The sequence below is a fragment of the Lepus europaeus genome, chromosome 3, assembly GCF_033115175.1.
Source record: "Lepus europaeus isolate LE1 chromosome 3, mLepTim1.pri, whole genome shotgun sequence".
Classification (NCBI taxonomy): Eukaryota; Metazoa; Chordata; class Mammalia; order Lagomorpha; family Leporidae; genus Lepus; species Lepus europaeus.
The window spans coordinates 25,570,234-25,591,788 of record NC_084829.1 but is presented as its reverse complement, the minus strand read 5'-3'; the positions used below and the strand labels follow the sequence as shown (position 1 = coordinate 25,591,788).

At 46.4% G+C, this 21,555-nt stretch overlaps 1 protein-coding gene across 2 annotated transcripts in view; it reads left to right on the top strand.

Annotated features, from left to right (window-relative positions):
* The window catches only part of CAP2 (cyclase associated actin cytoskeleton regulatory protein 2), a 163,796-nt gene extending 143,900 nt beyond the window's left edge, over positions 1 to 19,896 (top strand). For both annotated transcript variants that reach the window (XM_062187370.1, XM_062187371.1), the window contains 6 exons: positions 7,505 to 7,694; positions 9,037 to 9,209; positions 10,242 to 10,365; positions 10,449 to 10,531; positions 16,576 to 16,716; positions 18,510 to 19,896. In XM_062187370.1, the coding sequence (XP_062043354.1) occupies positions 7,505 to 7,694; positions 9,037 to 9,209; positions 10,242 to 10,365; positions 10,449 to 10,531; positions 16,576 to 16,716; positions 18,510 to 18,593 (795 nt within the window). In that variant the 3' untranslated portion in view covers positions 18,594 to 19,896. The remainder of the gene's footprint in view (positions 1 to 7,504; positions 7,695 to 9,036; positions 9,210 to 10,241; positions 10,366 to 10,448; positions 10,532 to 16,575; positions 16,717 to 18,509) is intronic.
* Positions 19,897 to 21,555: the final 1,659 nt, after the last annotated feature.

The following is a 21,555-nucleotide window of genomic DNA, read 5'->3' as shown; positions in this document are numbered from 1 at the left end:
ATCTTAATAGAGCTTAAAGGCAGCATGTTTAGGATTTGTGTTATGTTCTTGCAACGTAACTGAAGCTTGTACCCTGAATATGGCCATGTAAACTCATAAATGTGCTGCGTTTTGTTTAAGTTGGAAGTCACTGTTAGATGATTTTAATAGAATGTACTGTTTGAATTGTCCCCAGTCTGAGGCCCCAGGACACTTAAGAAAGGCATGTCATCAACAAAGAAAGTAGGGTTTTTTTTGTTTTTTTTTTTAGGTTTGTTTATTTATTTATTTGAAAGGGAGAGTGACAGAGAGAGGGAAAGACAGAGAGAGAGAGACAGCTCTTCCATCCACTGGTTCATTCCCCAGATGTCTCCAACAGCCCAGGCTGGACCATGCTAAAGCCAGGAGCCAGGATTTCTTTCTCGGTCAGCCACATGGATGGCACAGACCCAAGTACTTGGACCATCATTTACTGCCTGTCGAATATATTAACAGGAAGCTGAATCAGAAGCAGAGGTGAGACTTGAACCCAAGCACTGTGATATGGGACGCAGGCATCCCAAGCAGCAGCTTACCCACTATGCCACAACACCTGCCCTTTGAAAGTTTTCGGAAAAGCATCTGTGTGTAAGTCATTGCCACTTAAGACTAAGTCTCTCAGTTCCTACACAGGAGACCTCTGTTTAACCACCAGTTTCACTTCCCCTCCAGGTGGCCTTGTGCAAGTCACACAGCTTTCTGCTGCGTTACTATACACTATAGAAAACAAAGGGAATGGGAGCCATCGCTGTGGTGCATCGGGTTAACGCCCTGGCCTGAAGCTCCAGCATCCCATATGGGCGCCAGTTCGAGACCTGGCTGCTCCACTTCTGATCCAGCTCTCTTTTGGATCTCTGGGAAAGCAGTGGAGGATGGCCCAAGTCCTTGGGGTCCTTGCACCCACATGGGAGATCTGGAAGAAGCTCCTGGCTCCTGGCTTTGGATCAGCACAGCTCCGGCCATTGTGGCCAATTAGAGAGTGAACCAGCTGATGGAAGACCGACCTCTCTCTCTCTCTCTCTCTGTGTGTGTGTGTGTGTGTGTAACTCTGACTTTCAAACAAATAAATAAATCTTTAAAAAAAGAAAGGGAAAACAAGCATTAGGGTAAAACTCATTGCTAAAGGATGTGTTAGAGAAGACTCTGAGAAGAACCAGAAATATCCGGAGTGGACAGTGTTAGTCTGCGCATGCAGGTCTGAGCAGGTGGGCTCTGGGCAGAGCAGTGAGTGCCGTCTGCAGGCTGGCCTGGCCGTTTCTCAGGGTTTCTGGGCTAAGCAGCAGGGAGGAGACCCCAGCTGGTGTGGTCACACGCAGGCTCCCTGGGCTGGCACGGCGGATTAAGAGGCTCTGCCCAGGCCTCATTCTCCCGCCTTCCTGAGAGGTGTGCCCCTCTGCAAGTGCTCCTTCCACATCTCTAGCTGGGCAAACTCTCCCTCTCCAAACCTGCCCTCTCCAGCGCCTCCCCTCCCCTGTTCTCCACTCTCCCACAGCATCCAAACTTCCGGTGCTGTGGAGAGCAGGAGGCAGTGGGTCACTCAAGGAGCAGCTGAGGCCACAGCCAGGGTCTGACACTCTCATCCTAGCCAGGCTGGACAGCCTGGGGCATTCATCTTTAAAAGGAAATCATGCTGAGGGGTGGTACCCTTCAATCTCTAACCCCCAGCAAAGCAGAACAACAAGAGCACTAGCCAGAGAGAGCCAGGGTCTGGGTACAAGGACCTTGCTACTGGGACCAGTGGGGACTTAGGAAAATTGCATAAGAGCCCAGTTTCTAGAACCAGGGCACCCAGTTGCAGCAAAATCAGCATCAAGGGGCTAGTGTTGAGGACTCGATGGTTAAGCCGCCGCCTGCAATGCCAGCATCCCGTATTGGAGCACCAGTTTGAGATCTGGCTGCTCTATTTCCAATCCAGCTCCCTGCTAATGCACCTGAGAAATAACAAAAGATGGCCTAAGTGTTTGGCTCCCTGCTGCCCATGTGGGAGACCCAGATGGAGCTCCTGGCTCCTGGCTTTGGCTTGCCCCAACCCCAGCCATTGCAGCCATTTGGGGAGTGAATCAAGGGATGGAAGATCTCCCTGTATCCCTCGCTCTCTAACTCTGCCTTTCAAATAAATCCAAAAAATGCAAAGCAGCATCAAGGGTGACGATGCCGAGGTGCCAATATCAAAGCCCAAGATGTCTTCTGTCCCCTTAGGATGGACACTGATGGCAGAGCTGGCCGCAGGACCCAGGTCCGCCGCTAGAGCGTGAGGGTTGCAGTGAGGAGTAGTGGAGGTTAAATCCAGGCTGGGTTATTACACCTCTCCCATTCCTTCATCCACGCCTATTCTAACCAGAGGCACGAGAACAATGCTACACATGTGTGGAGGCAGCCCAGACTTCTAGATCTTTAATTTGGCTGGTGGCTGTTTTTAAAGGGGGGAGAAGGGAGGAAGGAGGCGTTTGGCACAGCTGTTAGGACTCCACTTGGGATGCCTTGCATCACAGATTGGAGTGCCTAGGTCCACTGCTGCCTCCAACTTCCTAGTAATGCATACCCCAGGAGGTAGCAGGTGTTTGCTTAAGTAGCTGGCTTCCTGCCATCCACATGGGAGACCCAAATTGAGTTCTAGGCTCCCAGGTTTGGCCTGGCCCAACCCTGGCTGTTGTGAGAACTGAGGAGAGAGCCTGCAGATGGGAGGCTTTTTCCTCTCTCTCTTTTTGTCTCTCCACTTCTCAAATAAATTAAATATTTATGTGAATAATTTTTAAAATAGGTATTTATTTGGAAGAGTTACAGAGAAAGAGAGTTAGAGACAGAAAAGGAGAGAGGTAGAAAGAGAGAGAGAGAGATCTTCCATCCACTGGTTCACTCCCCAAATGGCCACAACGGCTGGGGCTCGGCCAGGCAGAAGCAAGGAACCAGGAGCTTCTTCCAGGTCTCCCACATGGGTGCAGGGGCCTAAGTGTTTGGTCTATCTTCTGTTGCTTTCCCAGGCACATTATCAGGGAGCTGGATTGGAAGTGAGGCAGCCAGGACCCAAACTGACACCGTACCGGATGCTGACACTAGAGATGGAGGCTTAACCTTCTACACCACAGCACCAGCCTCCTAGATAATTTTTTAAAAGTCTGAATATAGTATAAAAGGTTTCCTTGAAGAATATTTTAGAATCAAACAGACATGTGCTTGAATTATGCCTCTGCCATTGACTGGCCATTGAGAATTGAATTTTTTTTTATTTTATTTAAGGTATGCAAACTTCATGTATTTCATATATACAGATTTAGGAACATAGTGATACTTCCCACGCTACCCTCCCTCCTGCCCACCCTTCCACCCTTCTTCCTCCTCCCTCTCCTATTCCAACTCTTAATTTTTACAAAGACCTACTTTCAGTTTACTTTATACTTGTAAGATTAATTAAATAGTCGATTTCCTGATTTATTTTCTGCTAGGGAAGTGCTTCAGTACAGTCCGGGTAGCGTGGTTGTACTGATTTAATCCCAGCACCCAGGAGATGTTGGTTGTCCCCAGACTTGTCAGCACCTGGGAGTCCCTCACGAAGGGAGCCTCAGAAAATTACACATGTCTCATCTTATGTCATCTCCACCCCCAGAGAGTATTTGCAGTGTGGCCTGGGCATGGGAATTTTTCTCAGATCCCTAACATGTTTCTAATGTTCAAACAAGTTTGGGAGCCCCTGGCATAGAGCCTGCCATGTGCTGGGCCTTAAAAATCTGTTGAATGAATGAAAATCATCAGTGCCCGGCACCCCTGCTAGACTTAGGGCAGTGCACGGCTCCTTCCACTCCTCTGCTTCTTCCTGGGACATCTGAACTTGTCAGACCATGACTGGTGGCCAGGCCCATGCGGGAAGGCAGACAGCTCTGGCGCCTGATGTGCTCAGATCCTACAGAAAGAGAAGGGACCAAGGTAGGCCGGGGCCGCGGTTCAATAGGCTAATCCTCCGCCTGCGGCGCCAGCATACCAAGTTCTAGTCCCAGTCGGGGCACCGGATTCTGTCCCAGTTGCCCCTCTTCCAGGCTAGCTCTCTGCTGTGGCCAAGGAGTGCAGTGGAGGATGGCCCAAGTGCTTGGGCCCTGCACCCACATGGGAGACCAGGAGAAGCACCTGGCTCCAGCCTTCGGATCAGCTCAGTGCGCCGGCCGCAGCGGCCATTGGAGAGTGAACCAACGGCAAAGGAAGACCTTTCTCTCTCTCTCTCTTTCTCACTGTCAAAAAAAAAAAAAAAAAAGAAGGGACCAAGGTAAAGATAAGTTAGTGTGCGAGGGGCGGCCGGCAGAGATCCAGTTAAGCTAAGGTCTCATCAGTTTGGTGCTGGGTCCTCTGTACAGTAAAGTGCCTGAATGCTGATTGAAAAGGAGCCCTGGAAACACGAGCCTGGGACTGTGCCCTGGCTGGGCGGACAGAAAGGGTCTGCCCAGCGCAGAGTTTCAGCTGCTCCCAAGCTCTCCTATTGTTTTGGCTTTCATTTTCAACCTCAGTGGCCATAAATCCTATACCTGGCATTCCTGCGTCACCTCTCTGAATAGATCAGTGGTCCAAAAAAAGATGATTATGTGGCTTATCAGCTTCAGGATCCTTTAATGGCTCATAGAATGAATCCCGAGAGCCATGGAACCAACTAAGTGATTCTGTTAGGAGCTGGTATCACCTTCCCTTTCCCCAAAAACCAGACCATAGAGCCATGAGTGGTTTGGAGGTGGGGACAGGGTCTGTCCCATCACCAACTCAATAAGTTATTATGTAATTGGGAGGAAAAGTACTTCTTTGACTTTGGTGTGTGTCACTGAGGACAGGAATATTTGTTTGATACGCAAAGCTCCTATTTATGGTCTTTATGATTCAGAACAAATTCTCAAACTTCACCCCTGTAACACAATAGAAAACATTTCACATGCTGGGGGAAGATTGATCTCTGAAATCGTTCTCCTTGACCCAAGAATCCTGATGGCGCCAGGTTGGTTATAGAAACACAAAAGCCTTGCAAATTCTATCTGTAGGAAGTGAGAACTCCAGCCTGCTGGGTTTTTAAGTCTTGCCTTCTGAATAAGAGAAGAATCTATTTTCAAGGGAATTCTACACTTAATAGGGGTTGTGGAAGTACTTGGAAATAGCTTGTTTTCTTTTTCAAGTGGCATCTACTATACTACTAGACTGAAACTTCGTGCAGCCAAGGGCTGGATATTTGGCCTAGCAGTCAGATGCCTGTGATCCCACATCAGAGTGCCTGGGTTTGAGTCCCAGCTCTGGCTCCTGACTGCAGCTTCCTACTATTGGAGACCCTGGAAGGCAAGAGGTGAGAGCTTAGCTGTGTGATTAACTTCATTCCCCAGCCTGGGGCTGTTTAGGCAATTGGAGAGTAAACTAGTGGATGGGAGCTCCCTCTTCCATCAAATAATCTTTAAAAATTAATAACTTACAGGGCCAGCACTGTGGTGCAACAGGTTAAAGCCATGGCCAGCAGCACCAGCATCCCATATAGGTGCAGTTCAAGTCCCAGTTGTTCCACTTCTGATCCAGCTCCCTGCTAATGCACCTAGGAAGGCAGTAGAGGATGACCAAATTCTTGGTTCCCTGCCACTCACTTGGGAGACCTGGAAGAAGCTCCTGGCTCCTACCTTCAGCCTGGCCCAACACTGACCATTGCAGCCGTTTGGGGAGTTGAATCAGCAGGAGTGTGAACCTCTCTCTCTGCCTCTCCTTCTATCTTTAACTCTGGCTTTCAAGTAAATAAATAAATCTTTTAAAAAATTAATAACTTCTTGATTTTGACACATCATAGTACTGAGTTGTTTATGAAAATAAGAATATACTGTATTTATTATTTATATTCTGCATTTATGTGATGTTTTACCTGTGTACTTGGTATTTAAAATATATGAACCTAAATCACATTTCAACACTCCCAATTTTTTTAAGTTGAACTAGTTTATAATTCCCTATTAGAGGTATACAGTTCCACCTCCAAGTCTAAAAGTAAAGTGACTGGGGCTGGTGCCATGGCACAGTGGGTTAAAGCCCCAGCCAGCAGCACCAGCATCCCATATAGGTACCAGTTCGAGTCCCAGCTGCTCCTCTTCCAATCCAGCTCTCTGCTATGGCTTGGGAAAGCAGTAGAAGATGGCCCAAGTCCTTGGGCCCCTGAACCCACTTGGGAGACCTGGAAGAAGCTCCTGGTTCCTGGCTTCGGATCAGCTCAGCTCTGGCCATTGCGGTCATTTGGATAGTGAACCAGAGGAATGGAAGACGTCTCTCTCTCTCTCTCTCTCTCTCTCTGGCTCTCTCTCTCTGTAACTCTGTCTTTCAAATAAATAAAACAATTCTTTTTTTTTTTTATTTGACAGGCAGAGTTAGACAGTGAGAGAAAGAGACAGAGAGAAAGGCTTTCCTTCTGCTGGTTCACCCCCCAAATGACCCCCATGGCCGGCGCACTGCACTGATCTAAAGCCAGGAGCCGAGTGCTTCTCCTGGTCTCCCATGCAGGTGCAGGGCCCAAGCACTTGGGCCATCCTCCACTGCCCTCCTGGGACACAGCAGAGAGCTGGACTGGAAGAGGAGCAACCGGGACAGAATCCGGTGCCCCAACAGGGACTAGAACCTGGAGTGCCAGTGTCACAGGTGGAGGATTAGCCTAGTGAACCGTGGTGCAAGCCAATAAAATAATTCTTTTAAAAAAAAAAAGTAAAGTGGCTTTTATCCCAAATTGGTCTGTGTGTGTTTCTATCCCACTTGCTTGAAGCACCATGCAGCTATCATCCATGGGGACCTTTCAGAACGTTAAAATAGCCCCTGTCTTCTCTGTCACCTTTTACTGCCATTTGAATTTGTTAGACCTTCACGTTGAAAACAAGGGCGGCCCTTCACATAGCAGAGAAAGTAAGAATAAGCACAGGTCTTGCTCTGGAAGACTCTGATTTTCCCTGGGTTTGACGACTGACAATTAGATCAGTTGCAGCCCCTCCAACACGTACATGGTCTTTGTCTGGGGGTCAGCTTGAGGCTTCCGTATCTGGAAAATGACTTCCAGAGCGTCCAGCATCTCTCCCTCTAGCTGGTCCAAAAGGCTCAAAATCACCTAATAACCATCCACTGTTTGTCTCCCACTCTCATCAGGGATTGTGGTTTCGAGTATCGCTAAAGAGCTCATTCTCTTGTCAATTTGTACTGCTTTTTTCTCATGATAACCTGGCCAGCTTCATTCCTGTCCTGAGCCTTGGACATGAACTTGTGACCAGGCCTCTGTTCCCCTCTGAGTTGGCAGCAGGGCTTCTGGCCACGCAGATTCTACTGACAGCCGTGCTCTGTGGTCCCAGGGTGGATCCCGGCTCAGCCCCAGGACCCCCTGCCCAGAACCACCGTGCCCGAGTGTGCCTCCTGGGAACCCGGGGTGCCAGCAGGTTCCGAGTCACTCCAGCAAGATCCCAGCTGGGGCTTCAGTCTCAGTGCCATGCTCTCCACCTTCTGTGTTCCACAGGGTCCCATCGCGTCGACAGCATCAACGTTTTCTGTCGTCTCCTCCGGGCCGGGTCTCCCGCCGCCCCCTCCTCCTCCACCCCCTCCAGGGCCACCTCCGCTGTTTGAAGCCGAAGGCAGAAAAGAGGAGTCCTCTCCTTCACGCTCAGCTTTATTTGCCCAACTGAACCAGGGAGAAGCAATCACAAAAGGTGAGAAAGTGGGACCTTGAGGGTGTCCCTTCTCCCCCCAGAGCTCCAGGCACACAGACACCCGGAGCCCCAGGGACGGAGACCTCAGGCCATCCCAGTCCTCAGCACACAGGGAAGGTGGGAGCTGCAGTGCTGCACGGACTAGAAAGAGCTCAGACACCCTGGGTTCCCAGTTGCTTCAGCTTCAGCTCCTGGTGCCTTAGCATCCTCTCCTATAGCCAAGAGGTCACGATCGAGGGAAACGAGGGAAACAAATGTAGCAAACAGTAGCACCTCTGTGTACACATCACACTGAGCTGACTGTGTTCTCTTGGCGAACAGTTGACTTTTTTTAAAGATCTTACAACATTTAAAATATGTCAGGATCATGGGGCCAGCATTGTGGCTTAGTGTGTAAAGCTGCCGCCTACAACACCGGTATCCCATATGGAGTCCCAGCTGCTCCATTCCCAATCCAGCTCCCTGCTAATGGCCTGGGAAAAACACCCACGTGGGAGACCTGGAAGAAGCTCCTGGCTCTTGGCTTCAGGGTGGCCCAGCCCCAGCCATTGTGGCCATCTGGGGAGTGAACCTCTGCATGGAAAATAATCTCTCTCTCTCTTTCTCTCTTTCTCTCTCCTTCTCTCTCTCTCTTTCTCTAAATATGTGTCTGTCTGTCTCTCCCTCTCTCTGACTTTCAAATAAATAAATAAATCTTTTAAAAAGTGAAATAAAACATTTCAGGATCAGGAGCACATGCATTTTAAATGGTAAATCATGCTGACAGAAAACGGTATGCACATGTGTTTTCACTTTGCACAGGTGATAGGAATTAGATTGTAAGGGGGTCCCTCTCTACTGAGCTGAGAGATGAGAACCCAAAATGCTAAATTTTTCTCTGACCCCAACTGGCTCCACTGGCTCCTCCAGACCTTGTTTGCAAAGTGAAGGAGTGGACTTTGAGCTCTAAGGTCAATTCCGTATTCTAATGCTCGCTCACTGGAATGCCCTAACCTTTCATGCTGTGTCTGGCAAGTGGTTTAGCCATGGGTGAAGTAGTCATGTGATCTTTTGGGGGCATGTGGTTTGGTGTGTATTGGGTTTTTTTTTTGGCAGAGATTTTTAATCTATCATCTCCTTAAAAAAGAGGTTCCTCAAATTAAAAAAAAAAAAATGCTTATAGTGCTTCTGGCTATCTAAACTTTAATAGGACGCAGACTTGACATCTTAACCGGGAGTAAGGTTAGGAAACTAGCCTTACCAAAAGTTCTCATACTCTGTACAATACATGGCATAACATGTTAGGGACATCTCCCCTTGCATGAGCTATAAAGAAATGGGTCCACATGTATTACGCTTCCAGGGCTCCGGCACGTGACAGATGACCAGAAGACATACAAGAATCCCAGCCTACGGGCTCAAGGACAAACTAAGTCTCCAACCAAAAGCCACACCCCGAGCCCTACATCGCCCAAGTCTCTTCCTACTCAGAAACATGCTCCTGTGTTTGAGTTAGAAGGAAAGAAGTGGAGAGTGGTGAGTGCTGCCCTTTCACCTTTGTCTCTGTCACAATCCGACTAAAGGACCCAACTGCTCAGCCACTTACCTGGGAGTTCCAAGCGACAGAGGCAAAATCCACCTGTTGGAGTAGAAACCAGGACATTTCTGAATGTGTCCATAAACTTAACTTTTTTCCACTCATTCTCATGCATTCTTTAGCTTTTAAAATTGTTTTCTTAATTAAGATATAATGCAGACATTAAAATGTAGCATTGGCCATTTTCAAGTGTGCAGGCCAGAGGTACTAGCTTATTGAGCTGCCATTACTACTGTTCCATCCATAGAACCTGTCTCATCCTACGGAACTGAACCTCCGTGCCCATTGAACAGTAGTTTCTTATACCCCCTCCTCCAGCCCCCAGAAACCTCCATGCTACTTCCTGCTATCTCCATGAATCTGACTTCCTCCTTCCATCAGCTTGTAAATACTGAGAAACCATTAACCTGTGGAACCAGGGCATCTGTGCCCCATTCTGATCTTCCATGGGGTGCGTTGTTCAGCCCCGCTGATGAAGGCAGTGAGGCACTCAGCTGCCGCCACCCAGCCCTGTTGGGGCTAATTGTGTGAACAGGACAAAGAAACTGCCTTTATGGGTGAAAGCTGGTGTCCCCTGACCATGCAGAGGGTCTGCCTAAAGATGAAGGGTCACAGTCCCTAAAAAGGTGATGATAGCCTGAAAACACTGGGGCTTAGACCACTCTCCTGACCCTTCACCGGCCTGTTTATCCGGCACTGCTTCAAGTCCAGATGCAGCGTCAGTGTCTCAACCAACAGCTGCTATACCCCTGCTCCAGCCCCCACCTGCTAGCCAGGGTCCAGAGACCTGTTGAGTATGAACCCTGACCCCTGATTCCATCCACCCATTTCCAGCCAATGCAGATATTAAGGTAAGACCTATGGTTTTCCTCCGCAAGGAGAAGTTCTGAAAGATAGAGTACCTTGAAAAATGCCACATCCCGAGTATCAACCTTAAACATACGTAATGCTTGCATCTGTTTTAATTTTAGGAGTACCAAGAAGACAGGAATGACCTTATGATTCCGGAGACCGAACTGAAACAAGTGGCTTACATTTTCAAGTGCAACAAATCGACTCTCCAGATGAAAGGGAAAATAAATTCCATTACAATTGGTAGGGTAATTACTAATTACTAGGATGAGTTGTTTCATGCAGACCTACTATGTGTATTTAGTGGAGCTTATTTTTCCCCCTAGACAACTGTAAGAAGTTTGGCCTGGTGTTTGACAACGTGGTGGGCATTGTGGAAGTGATCAATTCCAAGGACATTCGAATCCAGGTGAGTGGCCCCTCCTACCATGCTCTGCCCCAGCTCTGCCTTGACACTGACCATGCCCTCGGCCTGCAGGGGGGTTCTTGTCCCCACTCCCTCCAGACACAGCCGTCACCACCTCCTGTGTGAAGTTCTGTCCTGCTCCTTACACTGCATTAGTTCCTCCTTTTCAGTTTCTTACACCACATTCATTCCGTTTGGTGCTTTAGTGATTGGCAAGGACAGCTGACTAATCTTTACAGTCCAAGAATCTTTTTTTTATTTTTAAGGATTTATTTATTTTAAAGGCAGAGTTACAGATGGAGAGAGAGATCAATGCACTGGTTCACTCCCCAGATGGCTGTAAAGGTCAGCACTGGACCAGGCTGAAACCAGGAGCCAGGAGCTTCATCTGGGTCTCCCATGTGGGTGAAGAGGCCCAAACACTTGGGTCATCTTCTTCTGCTTTTCTAGGCACATCAGCAGGGAGCTGGATTGAAAGCGGTGCAGGTAGGACACAAACCGGCCCCCACATGGGACACCCGTGTCGCAGCTCCGTAATGCTGGTCCCAGCAGCCCCAGAATGTTGTATAGTACCTGCACATAGTAGGTGTTCAATAAATGTTTGCTGAGTGCATGATTGCAATAAATGAGCCACTGCATAAATAAAGATACCAAGAGATTCATTGCCCTACCATCCCAAAGAGAATTCCCCCCACCACCACCACCCTGGGAAAATTGGTTCTGGGCAAGGAGGAGGAACAGTTTTCCTGAAGAATAGTTGACATCATCAGAATAATAACCTGGAGGGTGCTGGCACTGTGACGTAGTGGGTAAAGCCACTGCCTGCAATGCCGGCATCCCATAGCGGCACCGGTTCAAGTCCCCGCTGCTCCACTTCCAATCCAGCTCCCTGCTAATGCACCTGAGAAAGCAGTGGAAGATGGCCCAAGTGCTTGGGCCCAAAATGAGGCTCCTGGGTCCTGCCTTCGGCCTGGCTAGACCCTGACCATTGCGGCCATTTGGGTAGTGGATAGAAGATGGCTCTCTTTCTCTCTCTGCCTTTCTTTCTCTCTCTGCCTCTCCTTCTCTGTAACTCTTTCAAATAAATCAATAAGTCTTAAAAAAAAAAAAAAAAGCAACAACAACAACAACAACTTGGATAGTAGGATTTGGTATTGAATTTGCAAAACAGAAGAAAATCTCTATTTTTCTGTTTTAAGATAAAGGTATATGGGATTTTATAGTACAACAAAAGCTAAGGGACTTCTTACCTATGGCCAGCTATAACTTCTGTCTTTGATTACATTCTTTTCATATTGATTTTTTAATTTTTATTTGAAAGGCAGAGAGACAGAGACAGGCAGACAGACATCTTCAATCCACTGATTCAGTCCCCAGGTGCCTGCAGCAGCCAAGGCTGAGCCAGACCCAAGCTAAGAGCCAGGAACTCATCTAGTTTTTCCAAGCAGATGGCAGGGCCACTGCTACTTGCGCCATCACCTGCTCCCTCCCACAGTGTGCATTAGCAGGAAGCTGGAACAGAAACAGAGCCTGCACTCAAAGCCAGGCACTCCATGGCAAGCAGTGACTCCACCTCTACACTGAATACCCACCCCTCTTCTCATATCGCTGCTCTCTAGTGTTTCCTAATTATGTTTGTTAAAATTGGATTTTAGAGATCTTTCTCTTTTGCTCCAGTGACACATACATTCAATAGTAGAACTCACATTCACTAACTGCCATCTAAGAAGCTGGTTTTGTACATGGTCATTGAAAGGAAATAGCTGTGAGTGAGCATCATGAGATCTTGGCACTGGTGCCAACTCTATGCCTATATCCGATAATTCTAGAAAAAGCTCAGAGAAGATATACTACCTTCTATAACTGAATTACAGGTATGAAATTTGTAGAAATGCAAACTAACACTACTATTACATAGATCTTTCCCCACCCATCAGCTTTGTCTTCAGACTGCCCTGACTTGGCAAAGGGCCGTGTTAACTGAGTTCCCCATCTGAGAACTGCACCCTGAGGACTGCCTGTGAATGCAAGTCTGAGGTTAGAGGATTGCTCCGGAGGAGAGACAGTGTGAGCCGTGGTGCACTGGTGTGTGGGGGGGAGAGCAAATCTGTTACACTCCCTGGAGAGCAAATGGGCACCATCTAAGGACGACACGTCCATAGTGCGTGCCTGGGTGATTGCCCCCGTGAGAATGTACACCGAACAGCCGCAGTGCAAACACCAAGGAGATGGCTATAAAATGCTCACTGCATTATTCATGCTGGCAGCCAGAAAAAAATGTAAATGCCCACCAGTGGGTGAGTGAATCGCTAATAAATCTTCCCAGTGGCATACTGTGCAGTAATGAAGATAAACAAGCTAAATAAAATAAGTACAGTAATTAAAATAAACAAGCTAAATAACATGTAAAAATGGGCAGGGGTGGGCATTTAGCCTAGCCATTGGGACACCCTTGTCCCTCCTTGGAGTACCTGAGTTCAGTGCTTGGCTCCAGCTCCTGATTCCAGTTCCTACTGTTGCAGACTTTGGGAGGTAGCAGTGATGGCTCAAGTAGTTGGGTTCCTGCCACCCCCCAGAGATACCAGGATTGGGAGTCTAGCAGCTGGCTTCAGCCCCGACCTAGCCCAGCCCAGGCTGTTATAAGCCTTTGGGGAGTGAACCAGCAGATGGGAGTGTCTCTCTCTCTCTCTCTCCCTCCCTCCCTCTCTGTCTCCTCTCTCTCATATATATATATATATATATATGTATACTACATATATATATGTATACTACACATATATATATGTATACTACATATATATATATATCATCAATAAATTTCTCTGCCTCATCAATAAATGTAAAAAAGGAAAAAACAAGTAAATCTCAAAAACAACATTGAGCAAGTTCCAGAGTGGCAACCACTGGGAAATGCGCCTATTTTCTGTTTATAAAGATTCAGAACACACGAAATAGTGCTCATGTATTGCATATGCTTATGAGAGCTTCAGGCAGCCACCCAGTCCCCTCATCCAAGGTACAGAGATGGTGAATGACAAATAAAATGTTCTGGAGAGTAGGGACACGGAGGGAAGGAGAATGGGACCCTGGATGACAAAGGGGGCTTCAACACAGTGTAAGACTTCAGTCTTAAAAAAGAGAGCTAAAATGAAGCACTCTGGTAAAGCTGTTTGGTAGGCGTTGATGCATTTGTTATATCATTCTTTATATATTTCCATGTTTGAGATGTATCATGATTTTTTTTATGGATGTGGACTTGCATTGTAGAATGGTGTCTGGAAGAGCAGACCGTGTCTACCTATGGCAAATGTCAAGCTAAGTGAATGTCATAATCCATTGAAAACACTTGAGGAATTGTTTATATTTTATTTTTTAAAATTTTTTAATTATTTATTTGAGAGGCAGAGTTATAGACAAAGAGAGGGAGAGACAGAGAAAAAGGTCTTCCATCTGTTGGTTCACTCCCCAAATGGCCACAGTGGCTGGAGCTGGGCTGATCCTAGGCCAGGAGCCAGGAGTTTCTTCCGGGTCTCCCACATGAGTGCAGGGGCCCAAGCACTTGGGCCAACTTTTAATACTTTCCTAGGCCATTAGCAAGGAGCTGGATCAGAAGTGGGGCAGCTGGGACTCTAATCAGTGTCCATACAGAATGCCAGCACCACACATGGAGGACTAACTTGCTGCGCCACAGCTCCGGCCCTAAGGAATTGTTTTAAAGGGACCTGAACACAGTATCAGTAGAAAGCAGATTAGCAGCTGCCTGCAGGTGGGGATGGGGGTAACACTAATGGCCTTGAGGGGCTGTCTGGGGTGATGGTAACGTGGCAATCATTGCACAGCTCTGTGGAGTCATTAACAAGCATTGAGTTGTACATGGAATGTGGGTGAATTTCATGTCTGCAGCTTTTACCTCAAAAATCCTTTTTAAAAATTGGAAGAAAAGGGCCGGCGCCGTGGCTTAACAGGCTAATCCTCCGCCTTGCAGCGCCGGCACACCGGGTTCTAGTCCCGGTCGGGGCGCCGGATTCTATCCCGGTTGCCCCTCTTCCAGGCCAGCTCTCTGCTATGGCCCAGGAAGGCAGTGGAGGATGGCCCAAGTCCTTGGGCCCTGCACCCATATGGGAGACCAGCAGAAGCAACTGGCTCCTGGCTTCGGATCAGCGAGATGCGCAGGCCGCAGCGGCCATTGGAGGGTGAACCAGCGGCAAAAAGGAAGACCTTTCTCTCTGTCTCGCTCTCTCAGTATTCACTCTGCCTGTCAAGAAAAAAAAAAAGAAAAAAAAATTGGAAGAAAAGGGCATGGACAAAAGTTCATAAGATTTGGTCCAGTAATCCTGCTTTTGGCAGACTCTCCTAGGAAAAGAGTACAAACCACAAGAGAGAGAGAGAGAGAGAGAGAGAGAGAACCTAAATTAGTCAATGGGAACTTTGAGAAAAAAAAAAGGGGGGGGGGGATAAATTCATGAAAAACAAGTGTTACTACAGAAGCATGTCTTAAATGCAGGGCATTGGCCTATGCAAGGCCACATCTGCCCCTCCGCAGAGAAGCCTGGCCCAGCTCCCCTGCTCAGAAGTAACCTCTGTTCTCAGGGTGTTCTCAGACTCTCAGAGATGAAAGACACACACAGAATGTACCATACGTGGCACTGACCAGAAGGCTGCAGGAACAACAACCCTTAACATGCCAGGGCTGTTTGTAAAACTCTCCCATTGCCTCTTTAGATGCATAAGGTGTTCTACATTGCAAGACAATATAGCAGTATAGAAATACAAGTAAAATGCTGTTAGGCCAGTGTACTTACCTATTGTTAATCCACTGTCTCGAATCATCCAAGATGTACCAACAATTTATCCATTTCCCTGTTGTCTGGTATCAAACAGTTCGGGAAATCTAGCAATGATCAAAACATGGCTGCTGACATGTTCTTGAGATCAGAGTATAAATCTGTGTGTTATTATTTTAGTTGTGGCAGAGCCCAGAGCTTCCTTGACCTTAAACTACCTCTGCTTTTTTTTTTTTTTTTTTTTGACTGGGCTCAATTCCAACTCCGTGCCCAGTTTCTATGGAGAGAGCAGTAAACAGAGAAGTATGGGTATGGTGACCTGGCTAGACACCCCCGGCAAGGAATTCTCCCCATCACCTGCGCTGTGAACAGGACTTGCAATGCAGTCTTTTCTTCAGGGGGAAAGCCGAGATGTCCTTATCGCTTTAATTACCATTACAAGAACGAAAATTCGAGTTGTAAAGTGGGAGAGACTGCCCCAGTGGAGATCTCAGTGGGAGTGTCTGAAAACTGATTGTTCAAAGAGAAATTTAAAACTATCAGAATTGTTGTAGCCCTTAGATATTTGTAAACGATACAAAGAATCACCTCCTCTGTGTACAGTTCTGTTTATCTATATAATGAGTGTCCCGAACCAAGCCTCTCCTTGTGGCTCCTGAAATGAATACACTTCGAAATACCTAGACACTCATCTCATTTAAGCTTTGCACTTCAGCAGAGGACTTATGTCAAAAGAATTATAGTGTTTCCTACTTATTTAAGTACAGGAACAATCTACTCAGTTTTTATTCAAGAATAATTTTATTCTTAAATGACAGTACTTGTTTGGATCCAGGTTTCAGAGAGATTGGTCAAAACTAAAATTTTAAGCAAATAAAGGAAAATGCATCTTATTGCTTTTATCATGAAATCAAATATATGTTTCGGGTCCTCCCGTGGGATTGTGAGACTTTCTCTGAACATGGAGCTGCTGTTTCCAAATTGGTGCCTTAATTTTGTCTTGGGAAAGACACCTGAGGTTGTAGCGTGCCCCCTGGGTGGGTGGTCCATTCATTCTGTCCCCAAATGACTCCTACCCTATTCAGCCTGCAGACATGGCTGGTAGGTAGCAGTCCCTCAGCTCTAATCCAGCAATTCCTAATGCAGGATAACCAAGCTAAAGCCTGGAAGAATTGAGATTGTATTTATTTGGAGGACACCATGATTTCTGTTTCTTTGGTTTGATCCCAGATTTATTTATTTATTTATTTTTTGGTATTTCAGGTAATGGGGAGAGTGCCAACAATATCCATTAATAAGACGGAAGGCTGCCACATATACCTTAGTGAAGATGCACTGGACTGTGAGGTTGTGAGCGCCACGTCCTCTGAAATGAACATCCTTGTCCCTCAGGATGGCGACTATGTAAGTACTCTGAGCCTTCGTTATTGACATCCTGGGAGCTTGATTCATCAGCTGCCTGCCATGAGCTTGATGTGTGGGACAGCTCAGAGGCCGGGGAGGAGTTCAGGAAGCCGCCTTCCACGTCTCTTCTCTCCTATTAGCCTCTTGACTCTGCTCACTCCAGGACTGGCGCTTCTCAAGGCCCTTTACCCACAATTAATTTCATGCACCAGCGTCTATCACATAGCACAGTGTGCATCTGAACTCGCACTGTGGAGGACTAAACATTTCCCTTTGTCCTGGTGCAGGCGAACAGGAAGGAAGGAGAAGTGCTCCTGGGGAGAGGATAATTCTAAGCAGTCAAATTCTCCAACCCAGTGTAAGGAGCAGCTGGGAGGCTGCGTGAAGAATGCCAGCTCCCAATCCCGCACCTCGAGACTGTGTTCAGGAGGCTTGGCGTGAGGCCCAGGGCTCTGAATTTCTTTTTTGTATCTTTAAAGATTTATTTATTTTACTTGAAAGTCAGAGTTACACAGAGAGAGAAGGAGAGGCAGGGAGAGAGAGAGAGAGTGAGAGAGATCGATCTTCTGTCTGCTGGTTCATTCCCCAAATGGCAGCAGCAGCTGAGGCTGGGCCAGGCTGTAGTCAGGAGCCAGGAACTCCATCTGGGTCTCCCATGTGGAAGGCAGGGACCCAAGCACTTGGGCCATCCTCCTTTACCTTTCCAAGTGCATTAGCATGGAACTGGAACAGAAGTGGAGCAGCCAGGACTCAAATCGGCCCCGTGTGGGATGCCAGTGTCACAGGCAGAGGCTTAACCCACTAGGCCACAACACCAGCCCCATAATTTCTGTTTCAAGCACAAATCTTTGCCAGCACTGGGTCATGCCTGACCACTAGGTGTCTAGACAGCCTAATCTGGAGCCAGAAAAGGTCCCCTCTGGGACTCTTCCTCCCCCAACCCTCAAAAAAAAAAAAAAAAACCACTACAGAACAAAAGCCAATACAGAACAGCTTCCGAGTAAGTCAGCCAAAACTCGGGGTGACCCCTGGCCCTTGCAGAAGGCTCCTGTGCATGGGGACTGGATCCACTCAGAGGAGCAGTGGGGTCTGGATGAGCCCTCCACACTCATGAAATGAGGCGCTCTGGGCGTGGGACCCAGGCGTCTATGGTCTGGGGACCGTCCCAGGGGGTTCTGATGTGGAGCCAAAGGTTGAGCACCACTGGCCCAAAGGCTGAGTGTAGCCAAAACCAATGGGAAGGGGGCGGGGCAGGGGGAAGGGTAACACATCTCTACACAACCCTCAACACGTTCCCGTGATCAGAATTCACCAGGCACAGGCAGTTAATTCTGAGACAAAGCCTCTCCCGCCTCGCCAGCCTCTCAGCTTGTTGAAACGCAGAATCTCCCTCCTATCCCGGCCTGCTAATGGAATTGCAGGTTGTTTCCTGTTCATGATGACTGTGAGAGACGCAGGTAGGAGAGACAGCCTAGGTTTGGAATCTGACTGCTGTGCTTACGACTGAACCATCGTGGGCCCTCTGCTTCCTATAGGAGGCACCTCTTCTCCCCGCCCCCTGACAGGGTGGTTGTAGGAGATAAAGCCTCGTTGCTTAGAAGCCTGCCTGGGTCTTGGTAGCTGCTGGCTTTAATGATGACGCCGGTGTGCAATCACTGACCTGAAACTTGACATATGCGAGACTCCGGGTGGCCAAGAGCCCTCCACCATGCACATCCGGGTTCTGTCACATTTCTTTGCCCACCCTGTGGCTCTCATCAGCCTCGCTTGAAATAGCTTTGTTCTTCTTGCAGAGAGAATTTCCCGTTCCTGAACAGTTCAAGACTTCCTGGGATGGCTCCAAGTTGGTCACTGAACCTGCGGAAATTATGGCCTGACCTCCAGAGAGACGGAACACCCCTTCCCCTGACCCCCCGCCCATCAAGTGAACAAAAAAGCAGCATTGAGGAGCTAGCCGTGACAGTGGTTTGGGTCTCCCACACGTCGTCATTTCCGGCACGCCTTTGTGGGCATTTGGAAATATTTAACACTTTTTTCATGATTTGCTTTTGTGTGTGACTTTTAGTTCCACTTGATGACTTGCGATCACTGACAATTTAAAGGAAAAAGAGAGAATTCTGTTCCCCTCCCATCATTAGGTGAACATCTGCATGATTCACTTTTACACTTACGTTGATTTGCTAGTAGAAATAGGAACCATCTGCGAATCTGAGGCGTCCATTTCTACCTTTTAGAGACTTTTCGGTATGATGTTGTTGTAGTTTGCCCTGAAAAATGTGCAGTGGCTTTCTATCGTGACCACATACTCAGCTTTATCATTGCAGATACACCGTTGGCATGAATACATGTTTTAACCCAAATTTTAATGAAAGAGTGAAACTCCACAGTAAGGACCAAATTCACTTTCTTGGTCCTTGAAAGACCTATATCCTTTATCATTACTAAAAACCAAAAGTGAATTCGAATTATTCACCTTAAATACTTTTCCACCGTGTTCTTCTTCTTTCTGAATAAAGATTCTTATGCCAAAAGATACATGAAAGGAAGTCTTTTTTTTTTTTTTTTTTTTTTTTTTTTGCTACGTAATACCTTGCAGTTTTATGCTGAGGTCAAGCTCACTTTTGATTCTCTGATTTTGAAACTGTTAAATATCAGATGCCTTTCTGGATGCTTTGAATGTTGGGTTACAGATTGATTTCTTCTTTTCCACTTGCCGGACTTGCTAACCAGTCTCAAAAATGCACACAAAAAAGCCATAGATGTATTTCTTCTTCTAACACCCAAGGAATTATTTGTTGGTTTGGCTTGCTGCTCCTATTTTGTAGTCTTGATAAGTCCATGCTTTCTCCACATAGGAATAACTATGGTATTGCCTTGTATCTTTTCAATACGTAGTGCTGAAGAGCCTACAACTTCTTGAATCACATTTTCATGAAGTATAGCATAATGCTTGCAGAACAAATACAAGCATATATATTGTGCCTATGACAGCCTTTGGAATACATCATTTCCACTTTTTAAATATCTCCTATATCCATATAGTAGTCAAATGACTAATGCTCACATACCAAGGTTTTGCTATAAAAGTTTTGTCTGTGTGAATAATGCTGTGACTTTAGTAAAATAATTTTTGAAATGTAAACTTATTCTGAAATAAAATAAAGTTCTAATTGTGTAAATACTGTGATGAATTCTGGGTGATAAAATTATTTTTTTCCAAGTTGATTTAGGAAAGACAGCTGAGTCTTCCTTTGAATTAGAATTTATCCAGCATGCCATCGGCTTCCCTGGTGAATGTCTTCTTCGTCAAGGTGGGTATCAGACAAAGCCATTTGCAGTTAGGACAGCTATCATTCAGAAAATTCCACAATCCAGTTCTATAAGTCAAGACCTCTTCACTCAGAAAACCCCTTCATAAATGTCTGTTAATGTGAACATTCCAGGAAATAAATGATTTTATAACTATAGTATACTTATAATACTATAGATTATAAATTATAACAGATATAAATTATAACAAATATATAAATATAAATATAAATATAGTATACTTATAATACTATAGATTATAAATTATAACAAATATAAATTATAACAAATACAAATACACTTACAAACTTCTAGGAGGAAAATTAAATGGAAAGAAAAGACTGTAAAAAGTACATATTAAATATCCATTATATAGTAGAAATTTTATATTGAGAAATAAGTCAGCTGGCTTTGAACTTGATACCAGCCATTTAAAAGGTTTCACCGGAGATGAGACTCTGGACTTGAAGTTCAGCCAATTATTTTACCCCACCTTCATAAGTCAATTATTTATGTGATTTAAGAATAGATTGACGAGGGGCCAGTAATGTGGTGCAGCGGGTTAAAAGCCCCAGCCTGCAGTGCTAGCATCCCATATGGGCACCGGTTCGAGTCCCAGCTGCTCCACTTCCAATCCAGCTCCCTGCTAATGCACCTGGGAACTCGGCAAAGGATGACCCAAATGCTTGGGCCCCTACACCCACAAGGGAGACCTGGAACAAGCTCCTGGCTCCTGACTCCTGGCTTCGGATCAACTCGGCTCCGGCCATTGTGGCCATTTGGGGAGTAACCCAGCAGATGGAAGACCTCTCTCTGTCTGTCTACCTCTCTCTGTCTTTCAAATAGATAAAATAAATCCTTTTAAAAAAAAGAATAGATTGAATGTGTTGAAAAACAGTGAGCAATTTATGAACAATGCTGCCTTCCCATGTGCTTTGTTTCTTGCACCTTGCCAAATTCTGTTACCAATGTTATGACTAATAAATACTGTCAAGGAGTTAAGAAATCCATACCTGTGGCATAGCCAGTAAAGCCACTGCCTGTAGCACCAGCATCCCATATGGGACCAGTTTGAGTCCTGGCTTTTCCACTTCTTATCCAGCTGCTTGCTAATGTGCCTGGGAAATCAGCAGAGGATGGGCCCAAGTGCTTGGGGCTCTGCACCCACGTGGGAGGCCCAGATGAAGCTCCTGACTCCTGGCTTCAGATCACCCCAGCTCTGGCTATTGCAGCCATTTGGGGAGTGAACCAGTGGATGGAAGATCTCTATCTATCTATCTATCTATTTATCTATCTCTATCTCTGCCTTTCAAATACATAAATAAATCTTAAGAAGAAAGAAATGTATACCTAGCAGAATTGTATGTCACATACATTCACAAAAAATCAAAATGAAAATCATTTCTAGAAAATTAAGCACCAGGAATCTCTTCTCCCCCCACCTCCTTCCCTCCCTCTTAAAGATTTATTTATTTGAGAAGCAGAGTTACAGACAGAAGCAGAATGAGGACACACACACACATACATGCA